This window comes from Plutella xylostella, chromosome 24, assembly GCF_932276165.1.
Source record: "Plutella xylostella chromosome 24, ilPluXylo3.1, whole genome shotgun sequence".
NCBI lineage: Eukaryota > Metazoa > Arthropoda > Insecta > Lepidoptera > Plutellidae > Plutella > Plutella xylostella.
The window spans coordinates 2,986,443-3,003,565 of NC_064004.1; the positions used below are offsets into that span (position 1 = coordinate 2,986,443).

A 17,123-nucleotide genomic window follows, 5' to 3' on the forward strand; every position below is an offset into this window, starting at 1 on the left:
TCTTCGTTAAAGTGGTTTCTCTCGTTAAATAATCCCACAGGTAGGCTCGCTAGATGGTGTGTACGTCTCTCTTCTTTCAATTTCGTTATCAAGCATCGTAAAGGGGTTGATAACGTTATTCCAGATGCACTCTCACGAGCCATCCCTGTATCCGCCATCTCTACAGCGGATTCTTTCAGCAATACTAGCGATTCTTGGTACAAGAAGATGTATAGCTCTTGTTTAAATACGCCTTCTTCGCTACAAAATTTTCAAATTCAGAACCATTGTCTCTATCGGTTGACAAAAAACATCAACAAAAGCCCCCTTATGTCAGAGTTTGCTTGGAAGGAGGTTGTTCCCAGTGAATTACGCGAGCAAGTTGTCTCCGAGAATCACACAGAGCCGACAGCTGGTCATCTGGGCATATTTAAGACTTACCACCGCCTAAGCTTACGCTATTATTGGCCAGGTATGCATGCTGACGTGGTTAAGTTTGTTTCATCTTGTTCCGTGTGCCTTTCTCATAAACTACCCAACCACACCACTCTAGGCGAGATGGGACGGCCCAAGCAGTGCTCGCGTCCTTTTCAAATGATTTCGATCGATTTTGTAGGCCCGTTACCTTCTAGTAGGAAGCAGAACGCGTATTTACTGGTAGTGGTATGTTGTTTTTCAAAATATTGCATGATGTTCCCCATGAGAAGAGCGACAGCTGTTGGTGTCATAAAAAATTTAGAGGACAGTGTTTTCTTGGTACACGGTGTTCCCCAAACAATTTTTTTGGATAATGGCTCGCAGTTTATTAGTAAGGAGCTTGAAGTTTTTTTCAAGAAATATAAGATACCTAACGTCTTCTTCACGCCCAAGTACACTCCACAAGTCAACACTGTGGAACGCTATAATAAGACGATCGTTACATGCATCTCCGTTTTTATCGAGAACGATCATAGATCCTGGGATGTGAATTTGCCCAAGATCCAGTTTGCCCTAAATAATTCTGTTAGTGAGGTTACAGGTTACACCCCTTCTTTCTTGGTCCATGGTCGAGAACTTGTCACTTGTGGTTCTCACTATGTAGACGCAGACTTAGGCAATGAGATTATATTTCTACCTCGGGACATCTATAGCGAAAACGTAGGTCACTTGTCAGGAATATTTAATAATGTACAGGCTAACCTTTGGCGAGCGCACCAGAAGAACACTTCTCGTTATAACTTGAGACGTAAGCCAGCTGAATTTGACGTAAATGATATTGTTTGGAAACGCACTTATTTTCAAAGTGACAAAGACAGCTACTTCAGTAAAAAGTTGGCTCCAAAATTTACAAAATGTCGCGTTACAAGCAAGTTATCTCCTTTAGTTTACCAATTAGAAGACATGAACGGTAAAGATCTTGGCAAATGGCACATCAAAGATCTTAAATTGGTTAGTTGATTTTATTAGGTTTTATTAAAAGTAGATTTAGTGCGGATTTTTTTTTGAGAAAAAAAATCCTTATGCAGCGAGCGGGGTAATGTAACGTTATTTATTTTACAACGTTACCTACTTCATTATTAAACTTAATTACCTAAATCCATGCGCGAGCGAAAATGGTTCGTTTGCGCTTTGCTTCGCGGATCCCTAAAAAACTTGTCCAGCGACCGGTTCGACTCGCAGCGAGGCTTGGCCACTGCTATTCGCCGCTGCGATTGTTAAACGTCTCGAGACCCTCGCTGAGTTTGTGCGTGCGCGCTTCTATCTCGTTCGCCAGCTCACCGTCACTAACGGCCGAGTCGTAAACATTACAATTACATAATTAATTAAAGGCAATTACGTACTTGTGTAATTAAATAAACTAAGTGTTGTACATGCAGTTCCCCACACTTCTTGGGTAAGTTGCGAACAGATACCTACTTATTTTTAGAGTTAGTTATTATTGTGCTATTGTAGTTCTAAATAGTGCTTGTACATATTTCGCCTTATCATATTTAATAAGTGAGCAAACGAGTAACTAGCTTTAATAGTGATAAGTTTTTAACTAATTTCTATCGCTTGCCGCTTGAAGAAGATTAAGATGGCGAGTGCCAAATATTGCTAGTCACTCACGATTGCATCATCCTCATCATACCATAATACTTTGTCGCATTATTTTTAAGCACTAAAGGTTCTGGTTAATGGTTATGACCCTTAGTATAGTTAGTTAGTTAAGCAATCCTAGTACATAATGATCATGTTGTAGTTAGTTTAGAAATATAGTAATTGTGCAGAACTCCCAGATAGTAGGTATAGTTATTAACTTGTATTATTAATTTATTTTTGCATAACTCCGCTACTGATAACTTTCACCGCCACTTTCAAGCTTGTTGGGTTTCTTCTTCTTTTGCCTAACCAGTGTCGGTGAACCGTCCTATGCCGAAGGCTGGTAATAATGCAAGGGGTTTATTCCAGGGTCCGACGTACTGGTTGAGTACCTACTTACGACGGCACTGAGATCCGCCTGTCCACCACCGGGAATTAACTACGGAGCCGTTCGTTACCCACGACGCTTATTTACCGCCTCGAGAAGACGTCCCGTTATTCCTGGGCGGCTAAGGGGAGTACCTGACCGTAATAGCCGTACGGAGAGATTGAACCCGAGTGTAGGGCAACCCACGAAATTTAATAAAGTTATACGCTAAATTAAACTTAATTTTCTTTTATTTATTTTTTTACCCACCGCCATTTAAGAGCTAGCTGCGACAGCTGTTAAAACAGCTATACAGGGTGTTGCAAAAAGGGTATGCCAAGCCGAAAGGGGGTGACTCAGGGGGTCATCCTGAACAACTTTTGTTCTACGAGTTTTAAAAATTCACGAAACTCTTTTTGCAACACTCTCTATATTATTATCGTAAATACAAATACAAATACAAATTAAGTGTGCGATTGCGTGATAATTCTTGTTCGAAGTTCGTCGAGTTGTAGGTAGACCCAAAGAGCTTATAGAAGCACGTTAACGCTACGAGTTGAGTCTATATCATCATCAGCCTATAGCAATCCACTGCAGGTCGTAGGCCTCTCCCAAAGCACGCCACTGGATGCGATCTTTAGCTTTCCGCATCCAATCATAACCAGCCAACTTTCGCAAGTCGTCACCCCATCTATTCGGAGGGCGTCCCACACTACGTTTGCCTAGTATGTATACGCGCTTTCAAATACAAGCTTATACGCGCGTATTAACACGCTAGACTGAAACCGCTCTAAAAAGGAGAAAGAAAGGAAGAAAGAAAGAAAATTCAAATAAAATTAAAAAGTGTAGAATGAAAAAATGCCAAAATGGAACAATCTCAGCATTTGCTATAAGTAGTGGCCAACGTTACAGCGCTGTAGGCCCTAGACCGTCAAATCTAGGTCTTGCGGATCAACAGGGTTTGTCAGTGTGAAGCCAGCCTTACATCTAGCCTGCAAGAGGCAGGTACTGTAGAGATCTCATCATCCATAACACTCTGACTTACATGTAGATCTTAATTCCTACTCGTTACGGACTCAATTTGAATGGCAAAAGAAAATTATAGATTTCTGTATTCCACTGTACATTGCCTCTGCCGGTTCCGTATTACGTAGTTAGTATCCTGAGTAGTATGAAATTGGGCATCCTGGCTCACGGTCTTTCAAACATAATTGAAGTTTTAGTTTTCAGTTATATGTGAATAGATCAACTATAAGCGCGCATGAGAGGCGCTCTCCGAGCGCCTCTTGCGCGCGCCATGAGTCGATCTATTCACATATAACTGAAAACTAAAACTTCAATTATGTTTGAAAGACCGCGATCCAGGATGCCCAATTTCATACTTTTATTATAAATCATATTAATTTAAAAACGTAAATTATAAACTTTAACATTAATTGAACCTAGGCTAGGCTAGAATTTTAATTGCTACCTTATTCAATCAATACCTACATACTCGATATTACTTCTTATCTGTAAAGAGTTGATCTATTCAAAGGACTAATTTAAATTCATATTAATACCTACTTATATACGGACACTATACTAAATGTTAACAATAACTGATTAACGGATACACTAGAACTCCAATTAGTACTTAATTCAATCAATACCTACAACTATTAAATTATTGCTCATGCATAACGATAGTTGATATATTCGATATATTCATTTTTATTGCGTTGGAATGAGTGTCATTGCTATGATGTGAATAAATACATAATAGGTGTAAAATTAAATAATTAAATCAGTTGCACAGAAAACTTTATTTTCTAAACCATTGTTTAAACACAACACTTTACAATTATTTGCCCATAAAAATATAGTTTTAGAAATATCCGGTTCTATTTTCAGCTGCTAAATTGTCAGTAATTTTAGAAATCAAATCTTGAGCACTTTTGTAAATTTCATCCTTGAAAAGGTTTTTCACAATATGCTGGCAACAAATATCAGCATTGCACTTGCATATACCTTCACCTTTTAATCTTTCAGCATCATATATTTCTAGCTTGATTACTTTATGTCCTTCCATAGGCATTTTGATGTGTGAATAAATAATACTTTCTAATTTCCTCCTTCTTAGGTTGGAGTTTTCACCACCTTGTTTTGCAAGGATATGATCTGGTGCAATGAAATTGAACATCGAACCCGAATCCTGAAACATGAAAAAATAATACATGTTATCCATTTATCCATTTATAAGTAGGTAACTTACTAATAAACATAAAAAAATTACAATATAGATCCAACGAAACAAAAAAAATACTTACAGACATGATGATGTGTTGACACGTCCGTCCTCTCTTTACGAACAAAATTATGAGTATAAATATTATTTTTGCTTTTAGAATATCCAACATACAGGGTGTTGTAAAAGTGGTATAGTAACCCCCAGAGCGGATGACTGTGGGTAATCATTCTGAACCACTTGTTCTACGATAAATAAAGTAGTCGTAGTACGGGTTAGTCACCCCTTTTCTTCTTAAGTACTATCCTTTTTTAACACTCTGTATAAAATAAAGCTCTAAAATCTGTTCGTTCTTATTCTTTTACTTTCCAAAATTCGAAAATAAATAGCAAGTAAACCCTGGGTTAGTTACTAGTATTGTCAAAGTATCGAGTGCCGACTAATTAGGATAAAATGCTGACTCAAAAACACGTGTGGTACTGCACACTACAACAGTCCATGCATCTCTTTTTACGGGCAATTGTGACGTCGTACTCTCGTTCAACAGAAGCTAAACACATGTACAATGCAAAGTTTACTTATAGGGGTGAAATGGCGGGAGTGATTCATTTTTTTCGTCACCGGCTACCTGGTTTATCAGATCAGTCAATCAAAAGAAAACTTGTGTTTTATCACTCCAGTACTTATTGAAAATGTAAGTATTCATTATTAAGGTTCTTTTAATTACTTGAATTATCGAACCAGTTATACAATAAGCGTATGAAAACTAACGTTACTCATTCTTTATTTTAGGGCAAGCGCAAGTCGAGCTGACATCATTCTGAGCCCTGAAGAGAGCTCCTCGAGCAGCAGCAGCAGCAGCAGCAGCGAGAGCAGCGCCAGCAGCCGGGAGGCGTCGCCGGTGCGAGTGGCCGACCCACCATCCTCATCATCTGCTAAGAAATCTAAGAAAAGGAAAACGGAGAAAGAAAGAAAGCCTGCTGCCCCCGCTAAAAAACGGTGAGTAATTGAATGCTCAACTTATTTAAATAGTGACATAAATTTAATTATGGGTATTTTAAATGAAAATTGGTACTAAATAATCAAGCAGTTTTATATTAATGGTAGTGAATTTTTACTATGTCCAAAGAAATAGTTTATTATTAGAAAATACTACTTTTTATACTATTCGTTTTAAAATAACTTTTTTCAATCGAAAATATTTTTCGAATACGTTAGTTCTTAGTTTATTTGTTTTGTTTATCATGTTTTTTAATTGTCCACTTTCAGTGATATAAAAAGTTATAAAGAGAATTATTAAAACAAGTTCATTTTAAAAGTATGATATTACAAAACATACTGTATTAAAGTTGTTTATTATTATAGATAATTTAATGTTTTATATAAAAAATAATTTTAAATGATCTATTTTCTGTAATATACAGAATTTTTAGTAAAAGTAAATATATTTTAAATTGTTTACGTTCGTATTATAGAGTATTCCGAGAAAGGTAATCATTAGAAGAATATATTTTTAATACCAAATTATTTTTGAATTACAGGTCTAAGAAAGAAAATACAGAAAAAACTTCAAAGAAACGGGATGGAACTACTAAGTTGAAGAAAGAAAACCAAGTGAAGGCTGCAACGCAACTTGAATCTCGACCGAGTACTTCATTGAAAACCACAGCTAAGGACATTATGGGCGTAGATTCGGATATAGATGAGGACTTATTGAACAATGGTAAAAAAAGTGACTTAATCTCATATTTTAGTCGGCGTGTGGCTAATGGTATATCTAAACAAACCCATCCCGATTTGCAGGGTACCCATTTTATTGACTTGAAACTTTATATGTGTAGCGAAATTGAAAATGTAAGTCCGATGAATAGGTGGCGTCATTCAATTGTGACTGTAAAAGCAAAATCGAATGACGATTCAGATGCTTGGAAGTATTTAATTAAGTTTTTACAGGAGATTAAGAAAGATTTTAAGGATTCTCCTGTGACTTATGTTAGCTCATATAATCAGAATAATTAAAATATATTATCATTTTATTCATAATAATTAAAATGTATTATTTTTCAATTTACTTAATAATTATACAGTTCTACATCTTATTTAACCAAATATTAACTATTTACTTACTCGTTTAAATAAATATAATCCTTATAACTTACTCTTATTACAAATAAAAATAAAATACAATTAACAGTATCTTTATGTTTTTCTTTCAGGCACTCACCTTATCCCCAATATGACCGAAAACATTATTAAGATTGATAATGGTTTATATTTATGTTCCAAATGTAACATTCATCTTAAGAAAAGTAGTTTAAAATGTCACTTCAGAACAAACTTACACAAAAAAAATTGCTTATTGTCGAGTCAATTCAATAATGTCAACATAATTGCCACTGCTTTCAGAGAAAGAATAACTTCTTACCGAATAAATCCGACAGAACTGTCATGTGATGGTCTTGAACAGTTTATTAGTTCAAATGAAAGTACTATAACAGAATTAATCAACTTGTCCTTAATCAAGCATAGGGCGCTCAAAATAAATTTTGAATTATTTGCTTATTTTATGTTACCCACTTCTGAAGAAAAACAATTAAAATCTTTCAACACAAAATTCGTTGCTGTTTTTCAAAATGCTGACTTAAAAGATCTTTATTCAAAGAGTAGAGAAATATTTTCCCAAAAAATGACTGAATTTCAGCACTGTGAATCTGGTTGGTCATTTATTTCTGTAAGCCATTTAGAAGTTAACATCAATAGATACTCTCCCCTTAGAGGTGGTAGTAGTTATTTAGAATTGCCACAAGCAATTAGAAGCACTAAGAGCTGTTTAAATATAAAAAATAATGATGATCATTGCTTTGCCTGGTCAATTGTAGCTGCATTGTTCCCCTGTAATAAAAATGCGAATCGAACTAGTTCGTATCCGTGTTACTCATCAGTTTTAAATGTGAAAGGTATGAATTTCCCTCCATCACCGAATGATATTAAATTATTTGAAAAAAATAACGCTAATTTAAGTGTGACTATATACGGTTTAGATAATAAAAATCAGATTACAGGACCGTTATACTTAACAAATCAAAGAAAGATAAATCATGTAAATCTACTATATTTTCAGGAAGGTTCTAAGGGACACTACTGTTTAATAAAAGACTTAGTAAAATTAACACGGAGACAGATAAGTAGACATCACGGTAAACCGCACTTTTGTGAAAACTGTCTGCAGTTCTTTGTTACAAAAGAAAAATATGATTCACATGTTTGCTCAAAAGTTCTAACTGTTTTACCTAGCGAGAACACAAAAATTACGTTCAAAAACTATGAGAGGCAACAGAAAATAAATTTTGTCATATATGCTGATTTTGAAAGTTTATTATTAAATCATAGTGCTAAAACCTCTAAAAATACAAGTCAGTTTAAACAACATCAACCGTCATGTTTTGGATACTATGTTTGTTGTTCCCATGACTCAAGTTTAAATAAATATGTTTCATACAGAGGTGAAGACTGTGTTAAAGTATTTATTGACTACTTAATAAGAGACGTGAAATATATTTCAAATATAATTAATGATAAAAAACCAATGACCCCCTTAACAGAGAAGGAAAAAGAACTATTTAATTCAGCTAGTCGCTGTCATATTTGTAAACAGTCTCTGATACTTGATAAAGTCGCTGATCATGATCACATTACTGGTAAATTCAGAGGAGCTGCACATTCTCAATGTAATTTATTATACCGTGTTTGTCCATTCATTCCAGTATTTTTTCATAATCTTTCAAATTATGATTGCCACTTGTTTATAGCTGAATTAGCCAAATATCCCGGTGATCTAAAGATTATACCGAAAACGAAAGAAAAATATTTAACAATAACCAAGTACTTAAAAGATGTAAAAAATCCATCATCTTCTATTCAAATTAAATTTTTAGATTCATTTCAGTTTTTAAGTTGCAGTTTAGATAATTTAAGTAGAAATCTTACAAATGAGGATTTAAAACACCTATCACATGAGTTTAAATCAAAAAAGCAATTAAAACTTCTTAGACAAAAAGGTATTTACCCGTATGATTACATCGATTCATGGATAAAATTTGATGAAAAGTGCTTACCTCAGAAAAGTAAGTTTTATAATACTTTAACCGAGTCCCACATAACTGATGAAGAGTATAACCGTGCTCAAAATATTTGGAATACTTTTCATATTAAAAATCTAGGAGAATACACAGACATGTATCTGAAATGTGATGTTTTATTATTGTGCGATGTTTTTGAAAAGTTCAGGCATAGTAGCCTTCAGTATTACGGACTTGACCCTGCGTATTATATAACATCTCCGGGGTTAAGCTGGGATGCTATGCTTTTATATACAGGCGTTTCTTTGGATTTGATTCATGACTTGGAAATGTATGAATTGATCGAAAAGGGTATACGCGGTGGGCTAGCTCAGTGCTCGTTAAGGCATGCTGAAGCAAACAATAAATATATGGCAGAATATGACAGTTCAAAACCTTCTACTTATCTAATTCATTTAGATTGTAACAATTTGTACGGTCATGCAATGATGCGAAAATTACCCATGTCTGAATTCAGATTTTTATCACAAAGTGAAATTAAAGAACTGAATATCATGAGTGTATCAGATAATGCCGATTTTGGTTATATATTGGAAGTTGATATGACTTATCCCTGTTATTTACATGAATCTCACAGTGATTTGCCTTTTGCAGCGGAAAAACATGTTCCTCCTGGTGGAAAGACTGCAAAACTCATCGCAAATTTATATGATAAATTTAAATATGTAATCCATTATATACATTTAAAACAGTGTCTAATGAATGGTTTAATATTAAATAAAATTCACCGGGTTATTCAGTTTCGACAAGATAATTTCTTAAAAAAGTATATAGACCTTAATACACAATTACGTCAGGAATCTAATTCAGAATTCGAGAAAGATTTTTTTAAACTATTAAATAACGCTATTTTTGGTAAGACTATTGAAAATAGGAGGAAACAGGTGGATATTAGATTAGTGACATCTTGGAGGGATACATGTAATAAAACGAACAGGCTAGTAGGAGCTGAAAACCTGATTTGTAAACCAAATTTTAAAAGTATCTCCATATTTTCAGAAAACTTTGTAGCCATCCAATTAGCGAAAGAAAAAATATTGCTGGATCGACCAATTTACATCGGATTTTCAGTGCTTGAATATGCAAAGCAGCATCTATATCAGTTTCATTACAATGTGATTAAACATAAATATAACGATAAAGCACAGCTTTGCTATACAGATACAGATAGCTTACTTTATTTTATCAGAACTGATGATTTTTATAATGACCTTAGGAAAAATATTAATTTCTATGATACAAGTAATTTTGAAACTAGTAATATTTACAACATTCCTTTATTGAACGTAAAAATACCTGGTCTTTTTAAGGATGAAATGGGAGGTGATATAATAAAACAATTTATTGGTTTGCGTGCTAAGTTATATTGTATCGAAAGTGTGAAAAAAGAGATTAAAAAAGCTAAAGGTGTATCTAAACATATAACAAAAAAGCTCAGACCCGTTGACTATGAAACTGCATTAATTAATAATGCGAAAGTAAAATGTAAAATGAATATCATAAAATCAATGAAGCACGTGCTTTATTCTCAGAGAATTAATAAATTAGTATTAAATAATAGCGATGATAAAAGGCGAATTTTACCTGACCATATAACTACATTACCATGGGGTCATTTTAAATCCATAATCTAGATTAATTTTAATAAGTATACTTTAAAAATAAACTCCATGAGGATAATAATATGCAATCATAAGAAATAAGATAATATTAAGTCATATTTTAAGAATGATTATAAATTTAATTTATAAGTTTTAAATAATTAATTTAAACTTAGGTATATATAAATGTGTAAACTGTATTAACCTATAGTTAAAGATAAATTGTAAAATTATATTATTTAACATATTATTTAATATTCAATAAAAATGTTTCCAACAATTAACTTATTTTTTTATTTCATTTCATTCTAGGTATGTAACCTACTCGCTGCTTTATGGATAACATGAGTAATTAGTATTTACAATAAAGGTACCTAAATGAGAGTGGATACAGTAAAATACCATTTTATTTATGAGCGATAGCTGCTGTTCTCTCTTTTTTACTTTTACTTCTAGCCAAAAATATATATTCTAACACATATATAAGATGTGATTTCTATTTAAACGGCTATGATATTAAAAACTTGCTCACTATCGTTATGAAGGTTATAAAGCAAGCATCAAGCTTAGACATTATTGATTACAGTACTGATCCGAAACCACTCCATAGCAGGCATAGTAAACTATTACCTTCTACTATAAGATGTATAATTTGTGGTCCGTCTAATTGTGGTAAAACAAACGTGATGATCAGTTTATTATTACACAAAAATGGTTTAAAGTTTCGTAATGTCTATTTGTTTTCTAAGACTGCTTTTCAACCAAAGTACATGTTCCTGAAAAATGTTTTTAAAAGAATACCTGAAGTTAAATTATTCATATTTAAAGAAAATGAGGAAATTATCCATCCGAATAAAGCTCATCCTGACTCTATAATGATTTTCGATGATGTTGTATGTGAAAAGCAATCAAATATTAGGAACTATTTTGCTATGGGAAGACATAATAAGGTTGATTCATTTTACTTATCTCAAACATACTCAAAAGTACCGAAACAGTTAATTAGAGACAACGTAAATTTATTAATAATTTTTAAGCAAGATGATATAAATTTGAAACACATTTATACTGAACATGTCAATAATGATATGACCTGGCTGTGTTTTAAAAATATTTGTTCTTCAGTATGGAAAGCACCACATAGTTTTTTAGTTATCGACAAAGACAGTTCACTCAACAATGGGCGGTACAGAGAGAAATTTGATAACTTTATAATAAATACTTAACTATTATTTTATTTATTACTTATATAAAATCAAAATTAATTTTATAACATTAGTGTCTCTTCATTTAATGTAATTGATGGATGTGTAGTAAGTCGTAATCAAAATGGAACAAGACATTAAACAACAATTGATTCAATCAGTAAACTCGATTCAAACTAAAATAAAAAACATGAAAAACGAAGAAAATCAAACTGATTTAACTATGTCGAGGTTACTGAAACCTATAACTGTTCCAATAAAAGCGCTGGTTGAAAATAGCTACGATTCTAATAAAAAGATATATCGTAATAAAAATACAGGAAAAGTTAATTTATTGCATAACACAACTTCATCAAGTGAACAATTTCAAGATTTAAGCTTGGAAAATACATTTATTGAGGAAAAGGATGCTGATGCAAATGATTCGTTCGAAACCTCTGCATCATATGAAGAAGATCGTAATACTTTATTTAATTCATTATTAAAAGATGATCTATATGATGTATATGATGATATTAATATTCCATGCGGAGTAAGAAGTCAAGATAAAAATCTATTTATGGGTAACTCTAAAGTGATTTTATCTAAAAGTGATACTTGCAATGATGGACGCAAATTTTTTATCACTATTAATAGCAAATGTTATGAATTAACGCCAGGATTAAAAGAATTGTTGTTATCTAAGAAACCTGATTTAGGCTTGGTTTCAGAAAATGATAAAATTCAATATAAAAATATGCTCTGTGTTACAAATGCGCATAGAAGAGATTACCATCCTGATAGTCAAATCAAAGGTGACAAAAGTGCAAAGTATCGTGAAATCATAAAACCGTTATTTAAAAACCCAGGTGCTATGGAGAAGCTAGGGGGAAACTTGACAAAGTTTAAGTCATATAGATCTAATACTGATTTAGTGTACTGGGATGATCCTAATGAGTTGATAGAAAGACTTCAATTATTAATTGCTTCAAAAGATGCTGGTAACACCAACCATGACAATGAAATCTTGTCCATCATTGAAGAATTAAAAGAAGCTGGTATTATTAAAGAATAAAACTCGCAGCATAGTAAAATAAGCTTTAGTATTGAGTATAGAAACGGTTAAAATGAACGTTGATAAATTTGGTCATCATATACATAAAAGTAAAAGAATAATAAATAATTTAATACCAGCTTCATGTGCCCTGAAACGTTTAAGTGATAATAATTTGGATGCTCAAAACAAAATCATAAAAAACATAAAATTACCAGTCTGTGGTACAGACAGCGCGAACAAAGAGTATGTTGATAAATCAATAGAAGTTATTTATAAAAATATAGATGAAAAATATAGTACGGATAAAGAATTGTTATATAAATCTTTAGAAAATAGCCACAATACCATTCAGTTATTGGATAAAAAGTTGAACGAATCTATAATTAGATTAAATAATTTTGAAAAACATATAAATAAACCAAAAAAATGAGCAAAGCCGATGTAGTAAACGAAATACATAAGAATGTGAGAGTTAATTTTCGTAGACGAAGAGTTATTATGAGAGATATAGATGATTTGTGGCAAGCTGATCTAATTGATATGCAAAAATTTTCTAAAGAAAATCATGGCTATAAATATATTTTAGTAGTAATTGATACTTTTTCGAAATATGTATGGGCATATCCCTTAAAACAGAAAACAAAAAATTACATATGTAAGGCTTTCATTACTTTATTTAGCAAAGGACGTGTTCCTAAGAATTTACAAACTGATCTTGGTACAGAGTTTTATAATAATGAATTAAACAATATTTTTGTTAAACACAATATAAGACATTATTCGACATACTCCGTGAAAAAAGCTTCTATTGCAGAAAGAGTAATAAGAACTTTAAAATCGAAAATGTATAAATTGTTTAGTTTAAAAGGCAATTACAAATGGAGTGATTCTACATTAAATGATATAATTCACGAATACAACAACACCTTTCATAGAACCATTGGACTAAAACCTATAGAAGTAAATAAAAATAACACTAGGATGTTGCTTGAAAGATATGTTAAAGCTTGTGAGCCAAAGCAAAAGCTGAAGAAGAACAAGTTTAAAGTTGGTGATTTTGTACGAATAAGCAAGTATAAAGGAATATTTGATAAAGGTTATACGCCTAATTGGTCTGCAGAAATCTTCAGGATTGTCAAGGTCCAAAAAACGTCTCCACCAACATATTTGATAGAAGATGCCAGAAATCAAGCTATTTTAGGATCATTTTATGAGCAAGAATTATCGAAAACAAAACACCCTAATATATACTTAATAGAAAAGGTTTTAAAAACGAAAGGAAAACAGATATTTGTAAAATGGTTGGGTTTACCCTCGAATGAAAATAGCTGGGTTAATAAGTCAAATATAGTATATTAATATAAGTATATTCACCAAATAAATTAGTATAATACAAGTTATGGTAGACAGCAGTCTGCTGAATTGTCTTATAAATCATTTACCTTTTGAACTACACTTACCCGGATATAATTATTGTGGTCCTGGAACCAAACTCACTAAAAGGATTATTCGAGGAGATAGAGGTATAAATTTACTAGACGAATACTGTAAACAACACGACGTAGCTTATAACAAGTCCAGTTCACTGATTCATCGTCACAAAGCCGATATGAAATTAATGAAAATGGCAAGAAAACGAGCTCAGTCATCAAATGCAAGCCTGGGGGAGAAGATTGCAGCTAATTTAGTGAATAAAGCTATGTTAGCTAAAGTCAGTAACGGCTGTGGTCTGAAAGGAAGTAAACTAATCAAAAAAGAAAGCATGAAAACTGGAGTTGGCTTGAAGAAACATTTTAAAAAGATTGTTTCTCATACAAGAAAACATTTACAAAAACTGAAGCCTAAGTGTAAGAAAATGGCTATCGAACTAGCAATAGCAGCAGCTAAGGAGTCCATGAAAGATTCATCTGTAAAACTTCCTCGCATGATTCCTATCCCAAAGACTGGTGGTATTCTTCCGCTCATACCTATATTTGCTGGACTTTCTGCTGTGGGAAGCTTAGCTGGTGGGGCAGCAGCAATCACTAAAGTTATTAATGAGTTTAAAGCAGCTAAAAAACAATTTGCTGAATTAAAGCGACATAACGAAAAGATGGAAGGTTTGTGCATCGGTAGAGGTTTAGAAGTAAAGCCATATAATAAAGGCTTCGGCATATTCATTTCGAATAAAAAAAACTAAGTAATCGGCTACCTAATCGATCCCTGACTAATATTGATATTATAAAAAATGCTCAGGATATCCCATTCTTCCGCGGTGTTTTCATGCGAGATGAGCTTCCGAAGTACCCATTTTTAAAAGAATGTGGTATTATTAATCTAGATAGCTCAAAAAACCCAGGTTCTCATTGGGTAGCCTATGTAAAATATAATAAAAGTATAACATATTTTGATAGTTATGGTAATCTAAGGCCACCAAAAGAATTCATTTCCTATGTAGGTAATTGTGATATAAAATATAATCATGAAAATATTCAGAAAAACCACCCTTTTAATTGTGGACATCTATGTCTTCAGTTTCTTAGAAGCTTTTGGTCTAAAAGGAATAAATAGGCAGTACCATTTTCTAGTGTATTAGTGCACTTTGAACATCGGTGTAACATAATGTCTATTACATTGACCATCACTGGAAATAAGTCACACTTAGAATCACAATTCCAACCTCCTTTAGCTCTTTGGGAAAATTGCGAATGTGGATTATTATACTTTTCCGCTTTAAACTCTATACCGAATGTTACATCTCGCAATAATATATTTACTTATGGTGAAGAAAATAAGCAATTAATAATACCAGAGGGAACTTATGATCTTTATGATATAGCGGAATATCTTGAAACAAACATCATAGATTGTGAAATCAAAATTAAGCCGAGTAATAATACACTGAAATGTTACTTATATTGTTCTGAAAGAGTGAACTTTACAGCAAACAATAGTATTGGACACTTGCTTGGTTTTCAGAATACAAAGTTAGAACCAAATAAATGGTATGAATCTATGAATCCGGTAAACATTCTCCCTGTGTCCGTGATAAGGATCGAATGTGATCTAGTTCAAGGATCGTATATTAACGGATCACCGTCACATGTTATACACGAATTTGTGCCAGACGTTTCACCCGGGCATAGGTATATAGAAATACCGAAAAATATTATATATCTGCCTGTTCACAAAAATAATATATCATCATTGAGCGTAAAGATACTAGACGAACACGGAAATTACATTAATTTCAGAGGAGAAACTATTCAATTGCGTCTTCATCTACGTAGGACAACATGATAGTATTTTATAAAGTTCAACATACGAATACTAAACGTATCAATATACCCCGCAGTGTTAAAGTGAGCACACGTGTTAAAATTAATAAAAAAATTACAAAAAATAACAAAAAGTTTCTTCAGGCCTTAGGATTTAAAATATGAGTATTCTGGGAATAAGCGATTTCCCTCAGTATGATAATTCAATTGAAAGTTTTGAAATGCATACTTATAATCCATATAATAATAATTTTAGTGAAAATGATGAAATAAGAATTCCAATTCATCAGCAAGACATATACATATTACCATCAGCTAGTGCCATTTATATAGAAGGAGATATAAAACTTAGGGGCAAAGATGACAAACCTATACAAAAAGCCATCACGCTCACTAACAACCCAGTTCTATTTCTGTTTCAAGATATCAGATATGAAATGAATGGTATCGAAATAGACCGAATCAAAAATGCTGGCATAACAACTACAATGAAGTCATATATATCAATGAATGAGGGGGAGAGCAAAGTTGCAGCTATATGGGGTTGGAATTTAAACGGAACTACGAGCAGTCAGAGTTTTAGCGCTGTTATACCTCTCAACAAAGTATTAGGATTTGCGGAAGATTATAAAAAAATCGTAATGAACTGCAAGCATGAACTCATTTTAAACAGGGGCAATAGTGTATTAAACAGTGTCAGTTTATCAGATGATGTAGCTTATGTTAAAATAAACATACAAAAAGTACAGTGGCGTGTACCTCATATTAAAGTATCAGATTATGAGAAACTATCGCTACTTAAACTTCTTGAAAAAGATAAACCAATACAAATTGCATTCAGAAATTGGGATTTATATGAATATCCTATATTACCTAAAACAGTTAAACATTCCTGGTCAGTTAAGACTGCTTCACAAATAGAAAAACCTCGGTATGTGATTTTGGGTTTACAAACTGATAAAAAGAATAACAGAACAAAAGACTGTTCAAAATTTGATCATTGCAATGTTACGAATGTTACACTATTTCTAAATTCACATTATTATCCATATGAATCTATGCATTTAAAGTTTAATGAGGATAAATACAGTATATTATACGATATGTACACTAAATTCCGTCAGTCATATTATAACATTCCAGCAGATCCACTGCTTAATCTAATAAATTTTAAAGATAGTGCTCCGTTGTTTATAATTGATTGTTCAAGACAAAACGATAATTTGAAAACTGGTCCTGTAGATGTACGAA

General features: G+C 32.7%; 1 protein-coding gene across 1 annotated transcript; it reads left to right on the forward strand.

Annotated features, from left to right (window-relative positions):
- The first annotated feature begins 4,267 nt into the window (after positions 1–4,267).
- On the forward strand, positions 4,268–12,633 carry LOC119691382 (suppressor protein SRP40-like). The gene is made up of 4 exons (XM_038108645.2): positions 4,268–5,328; positions 5,427–5,633; positions 6,176–6,357; positions 12,428–12,633. Coding segments are annotated over exons 1-4 (597 nt in total). The 5' UTR covers positions 4,268–5,326.
- Positions 12,634–17,123: the final 4,490 nt, after the last annotated feature.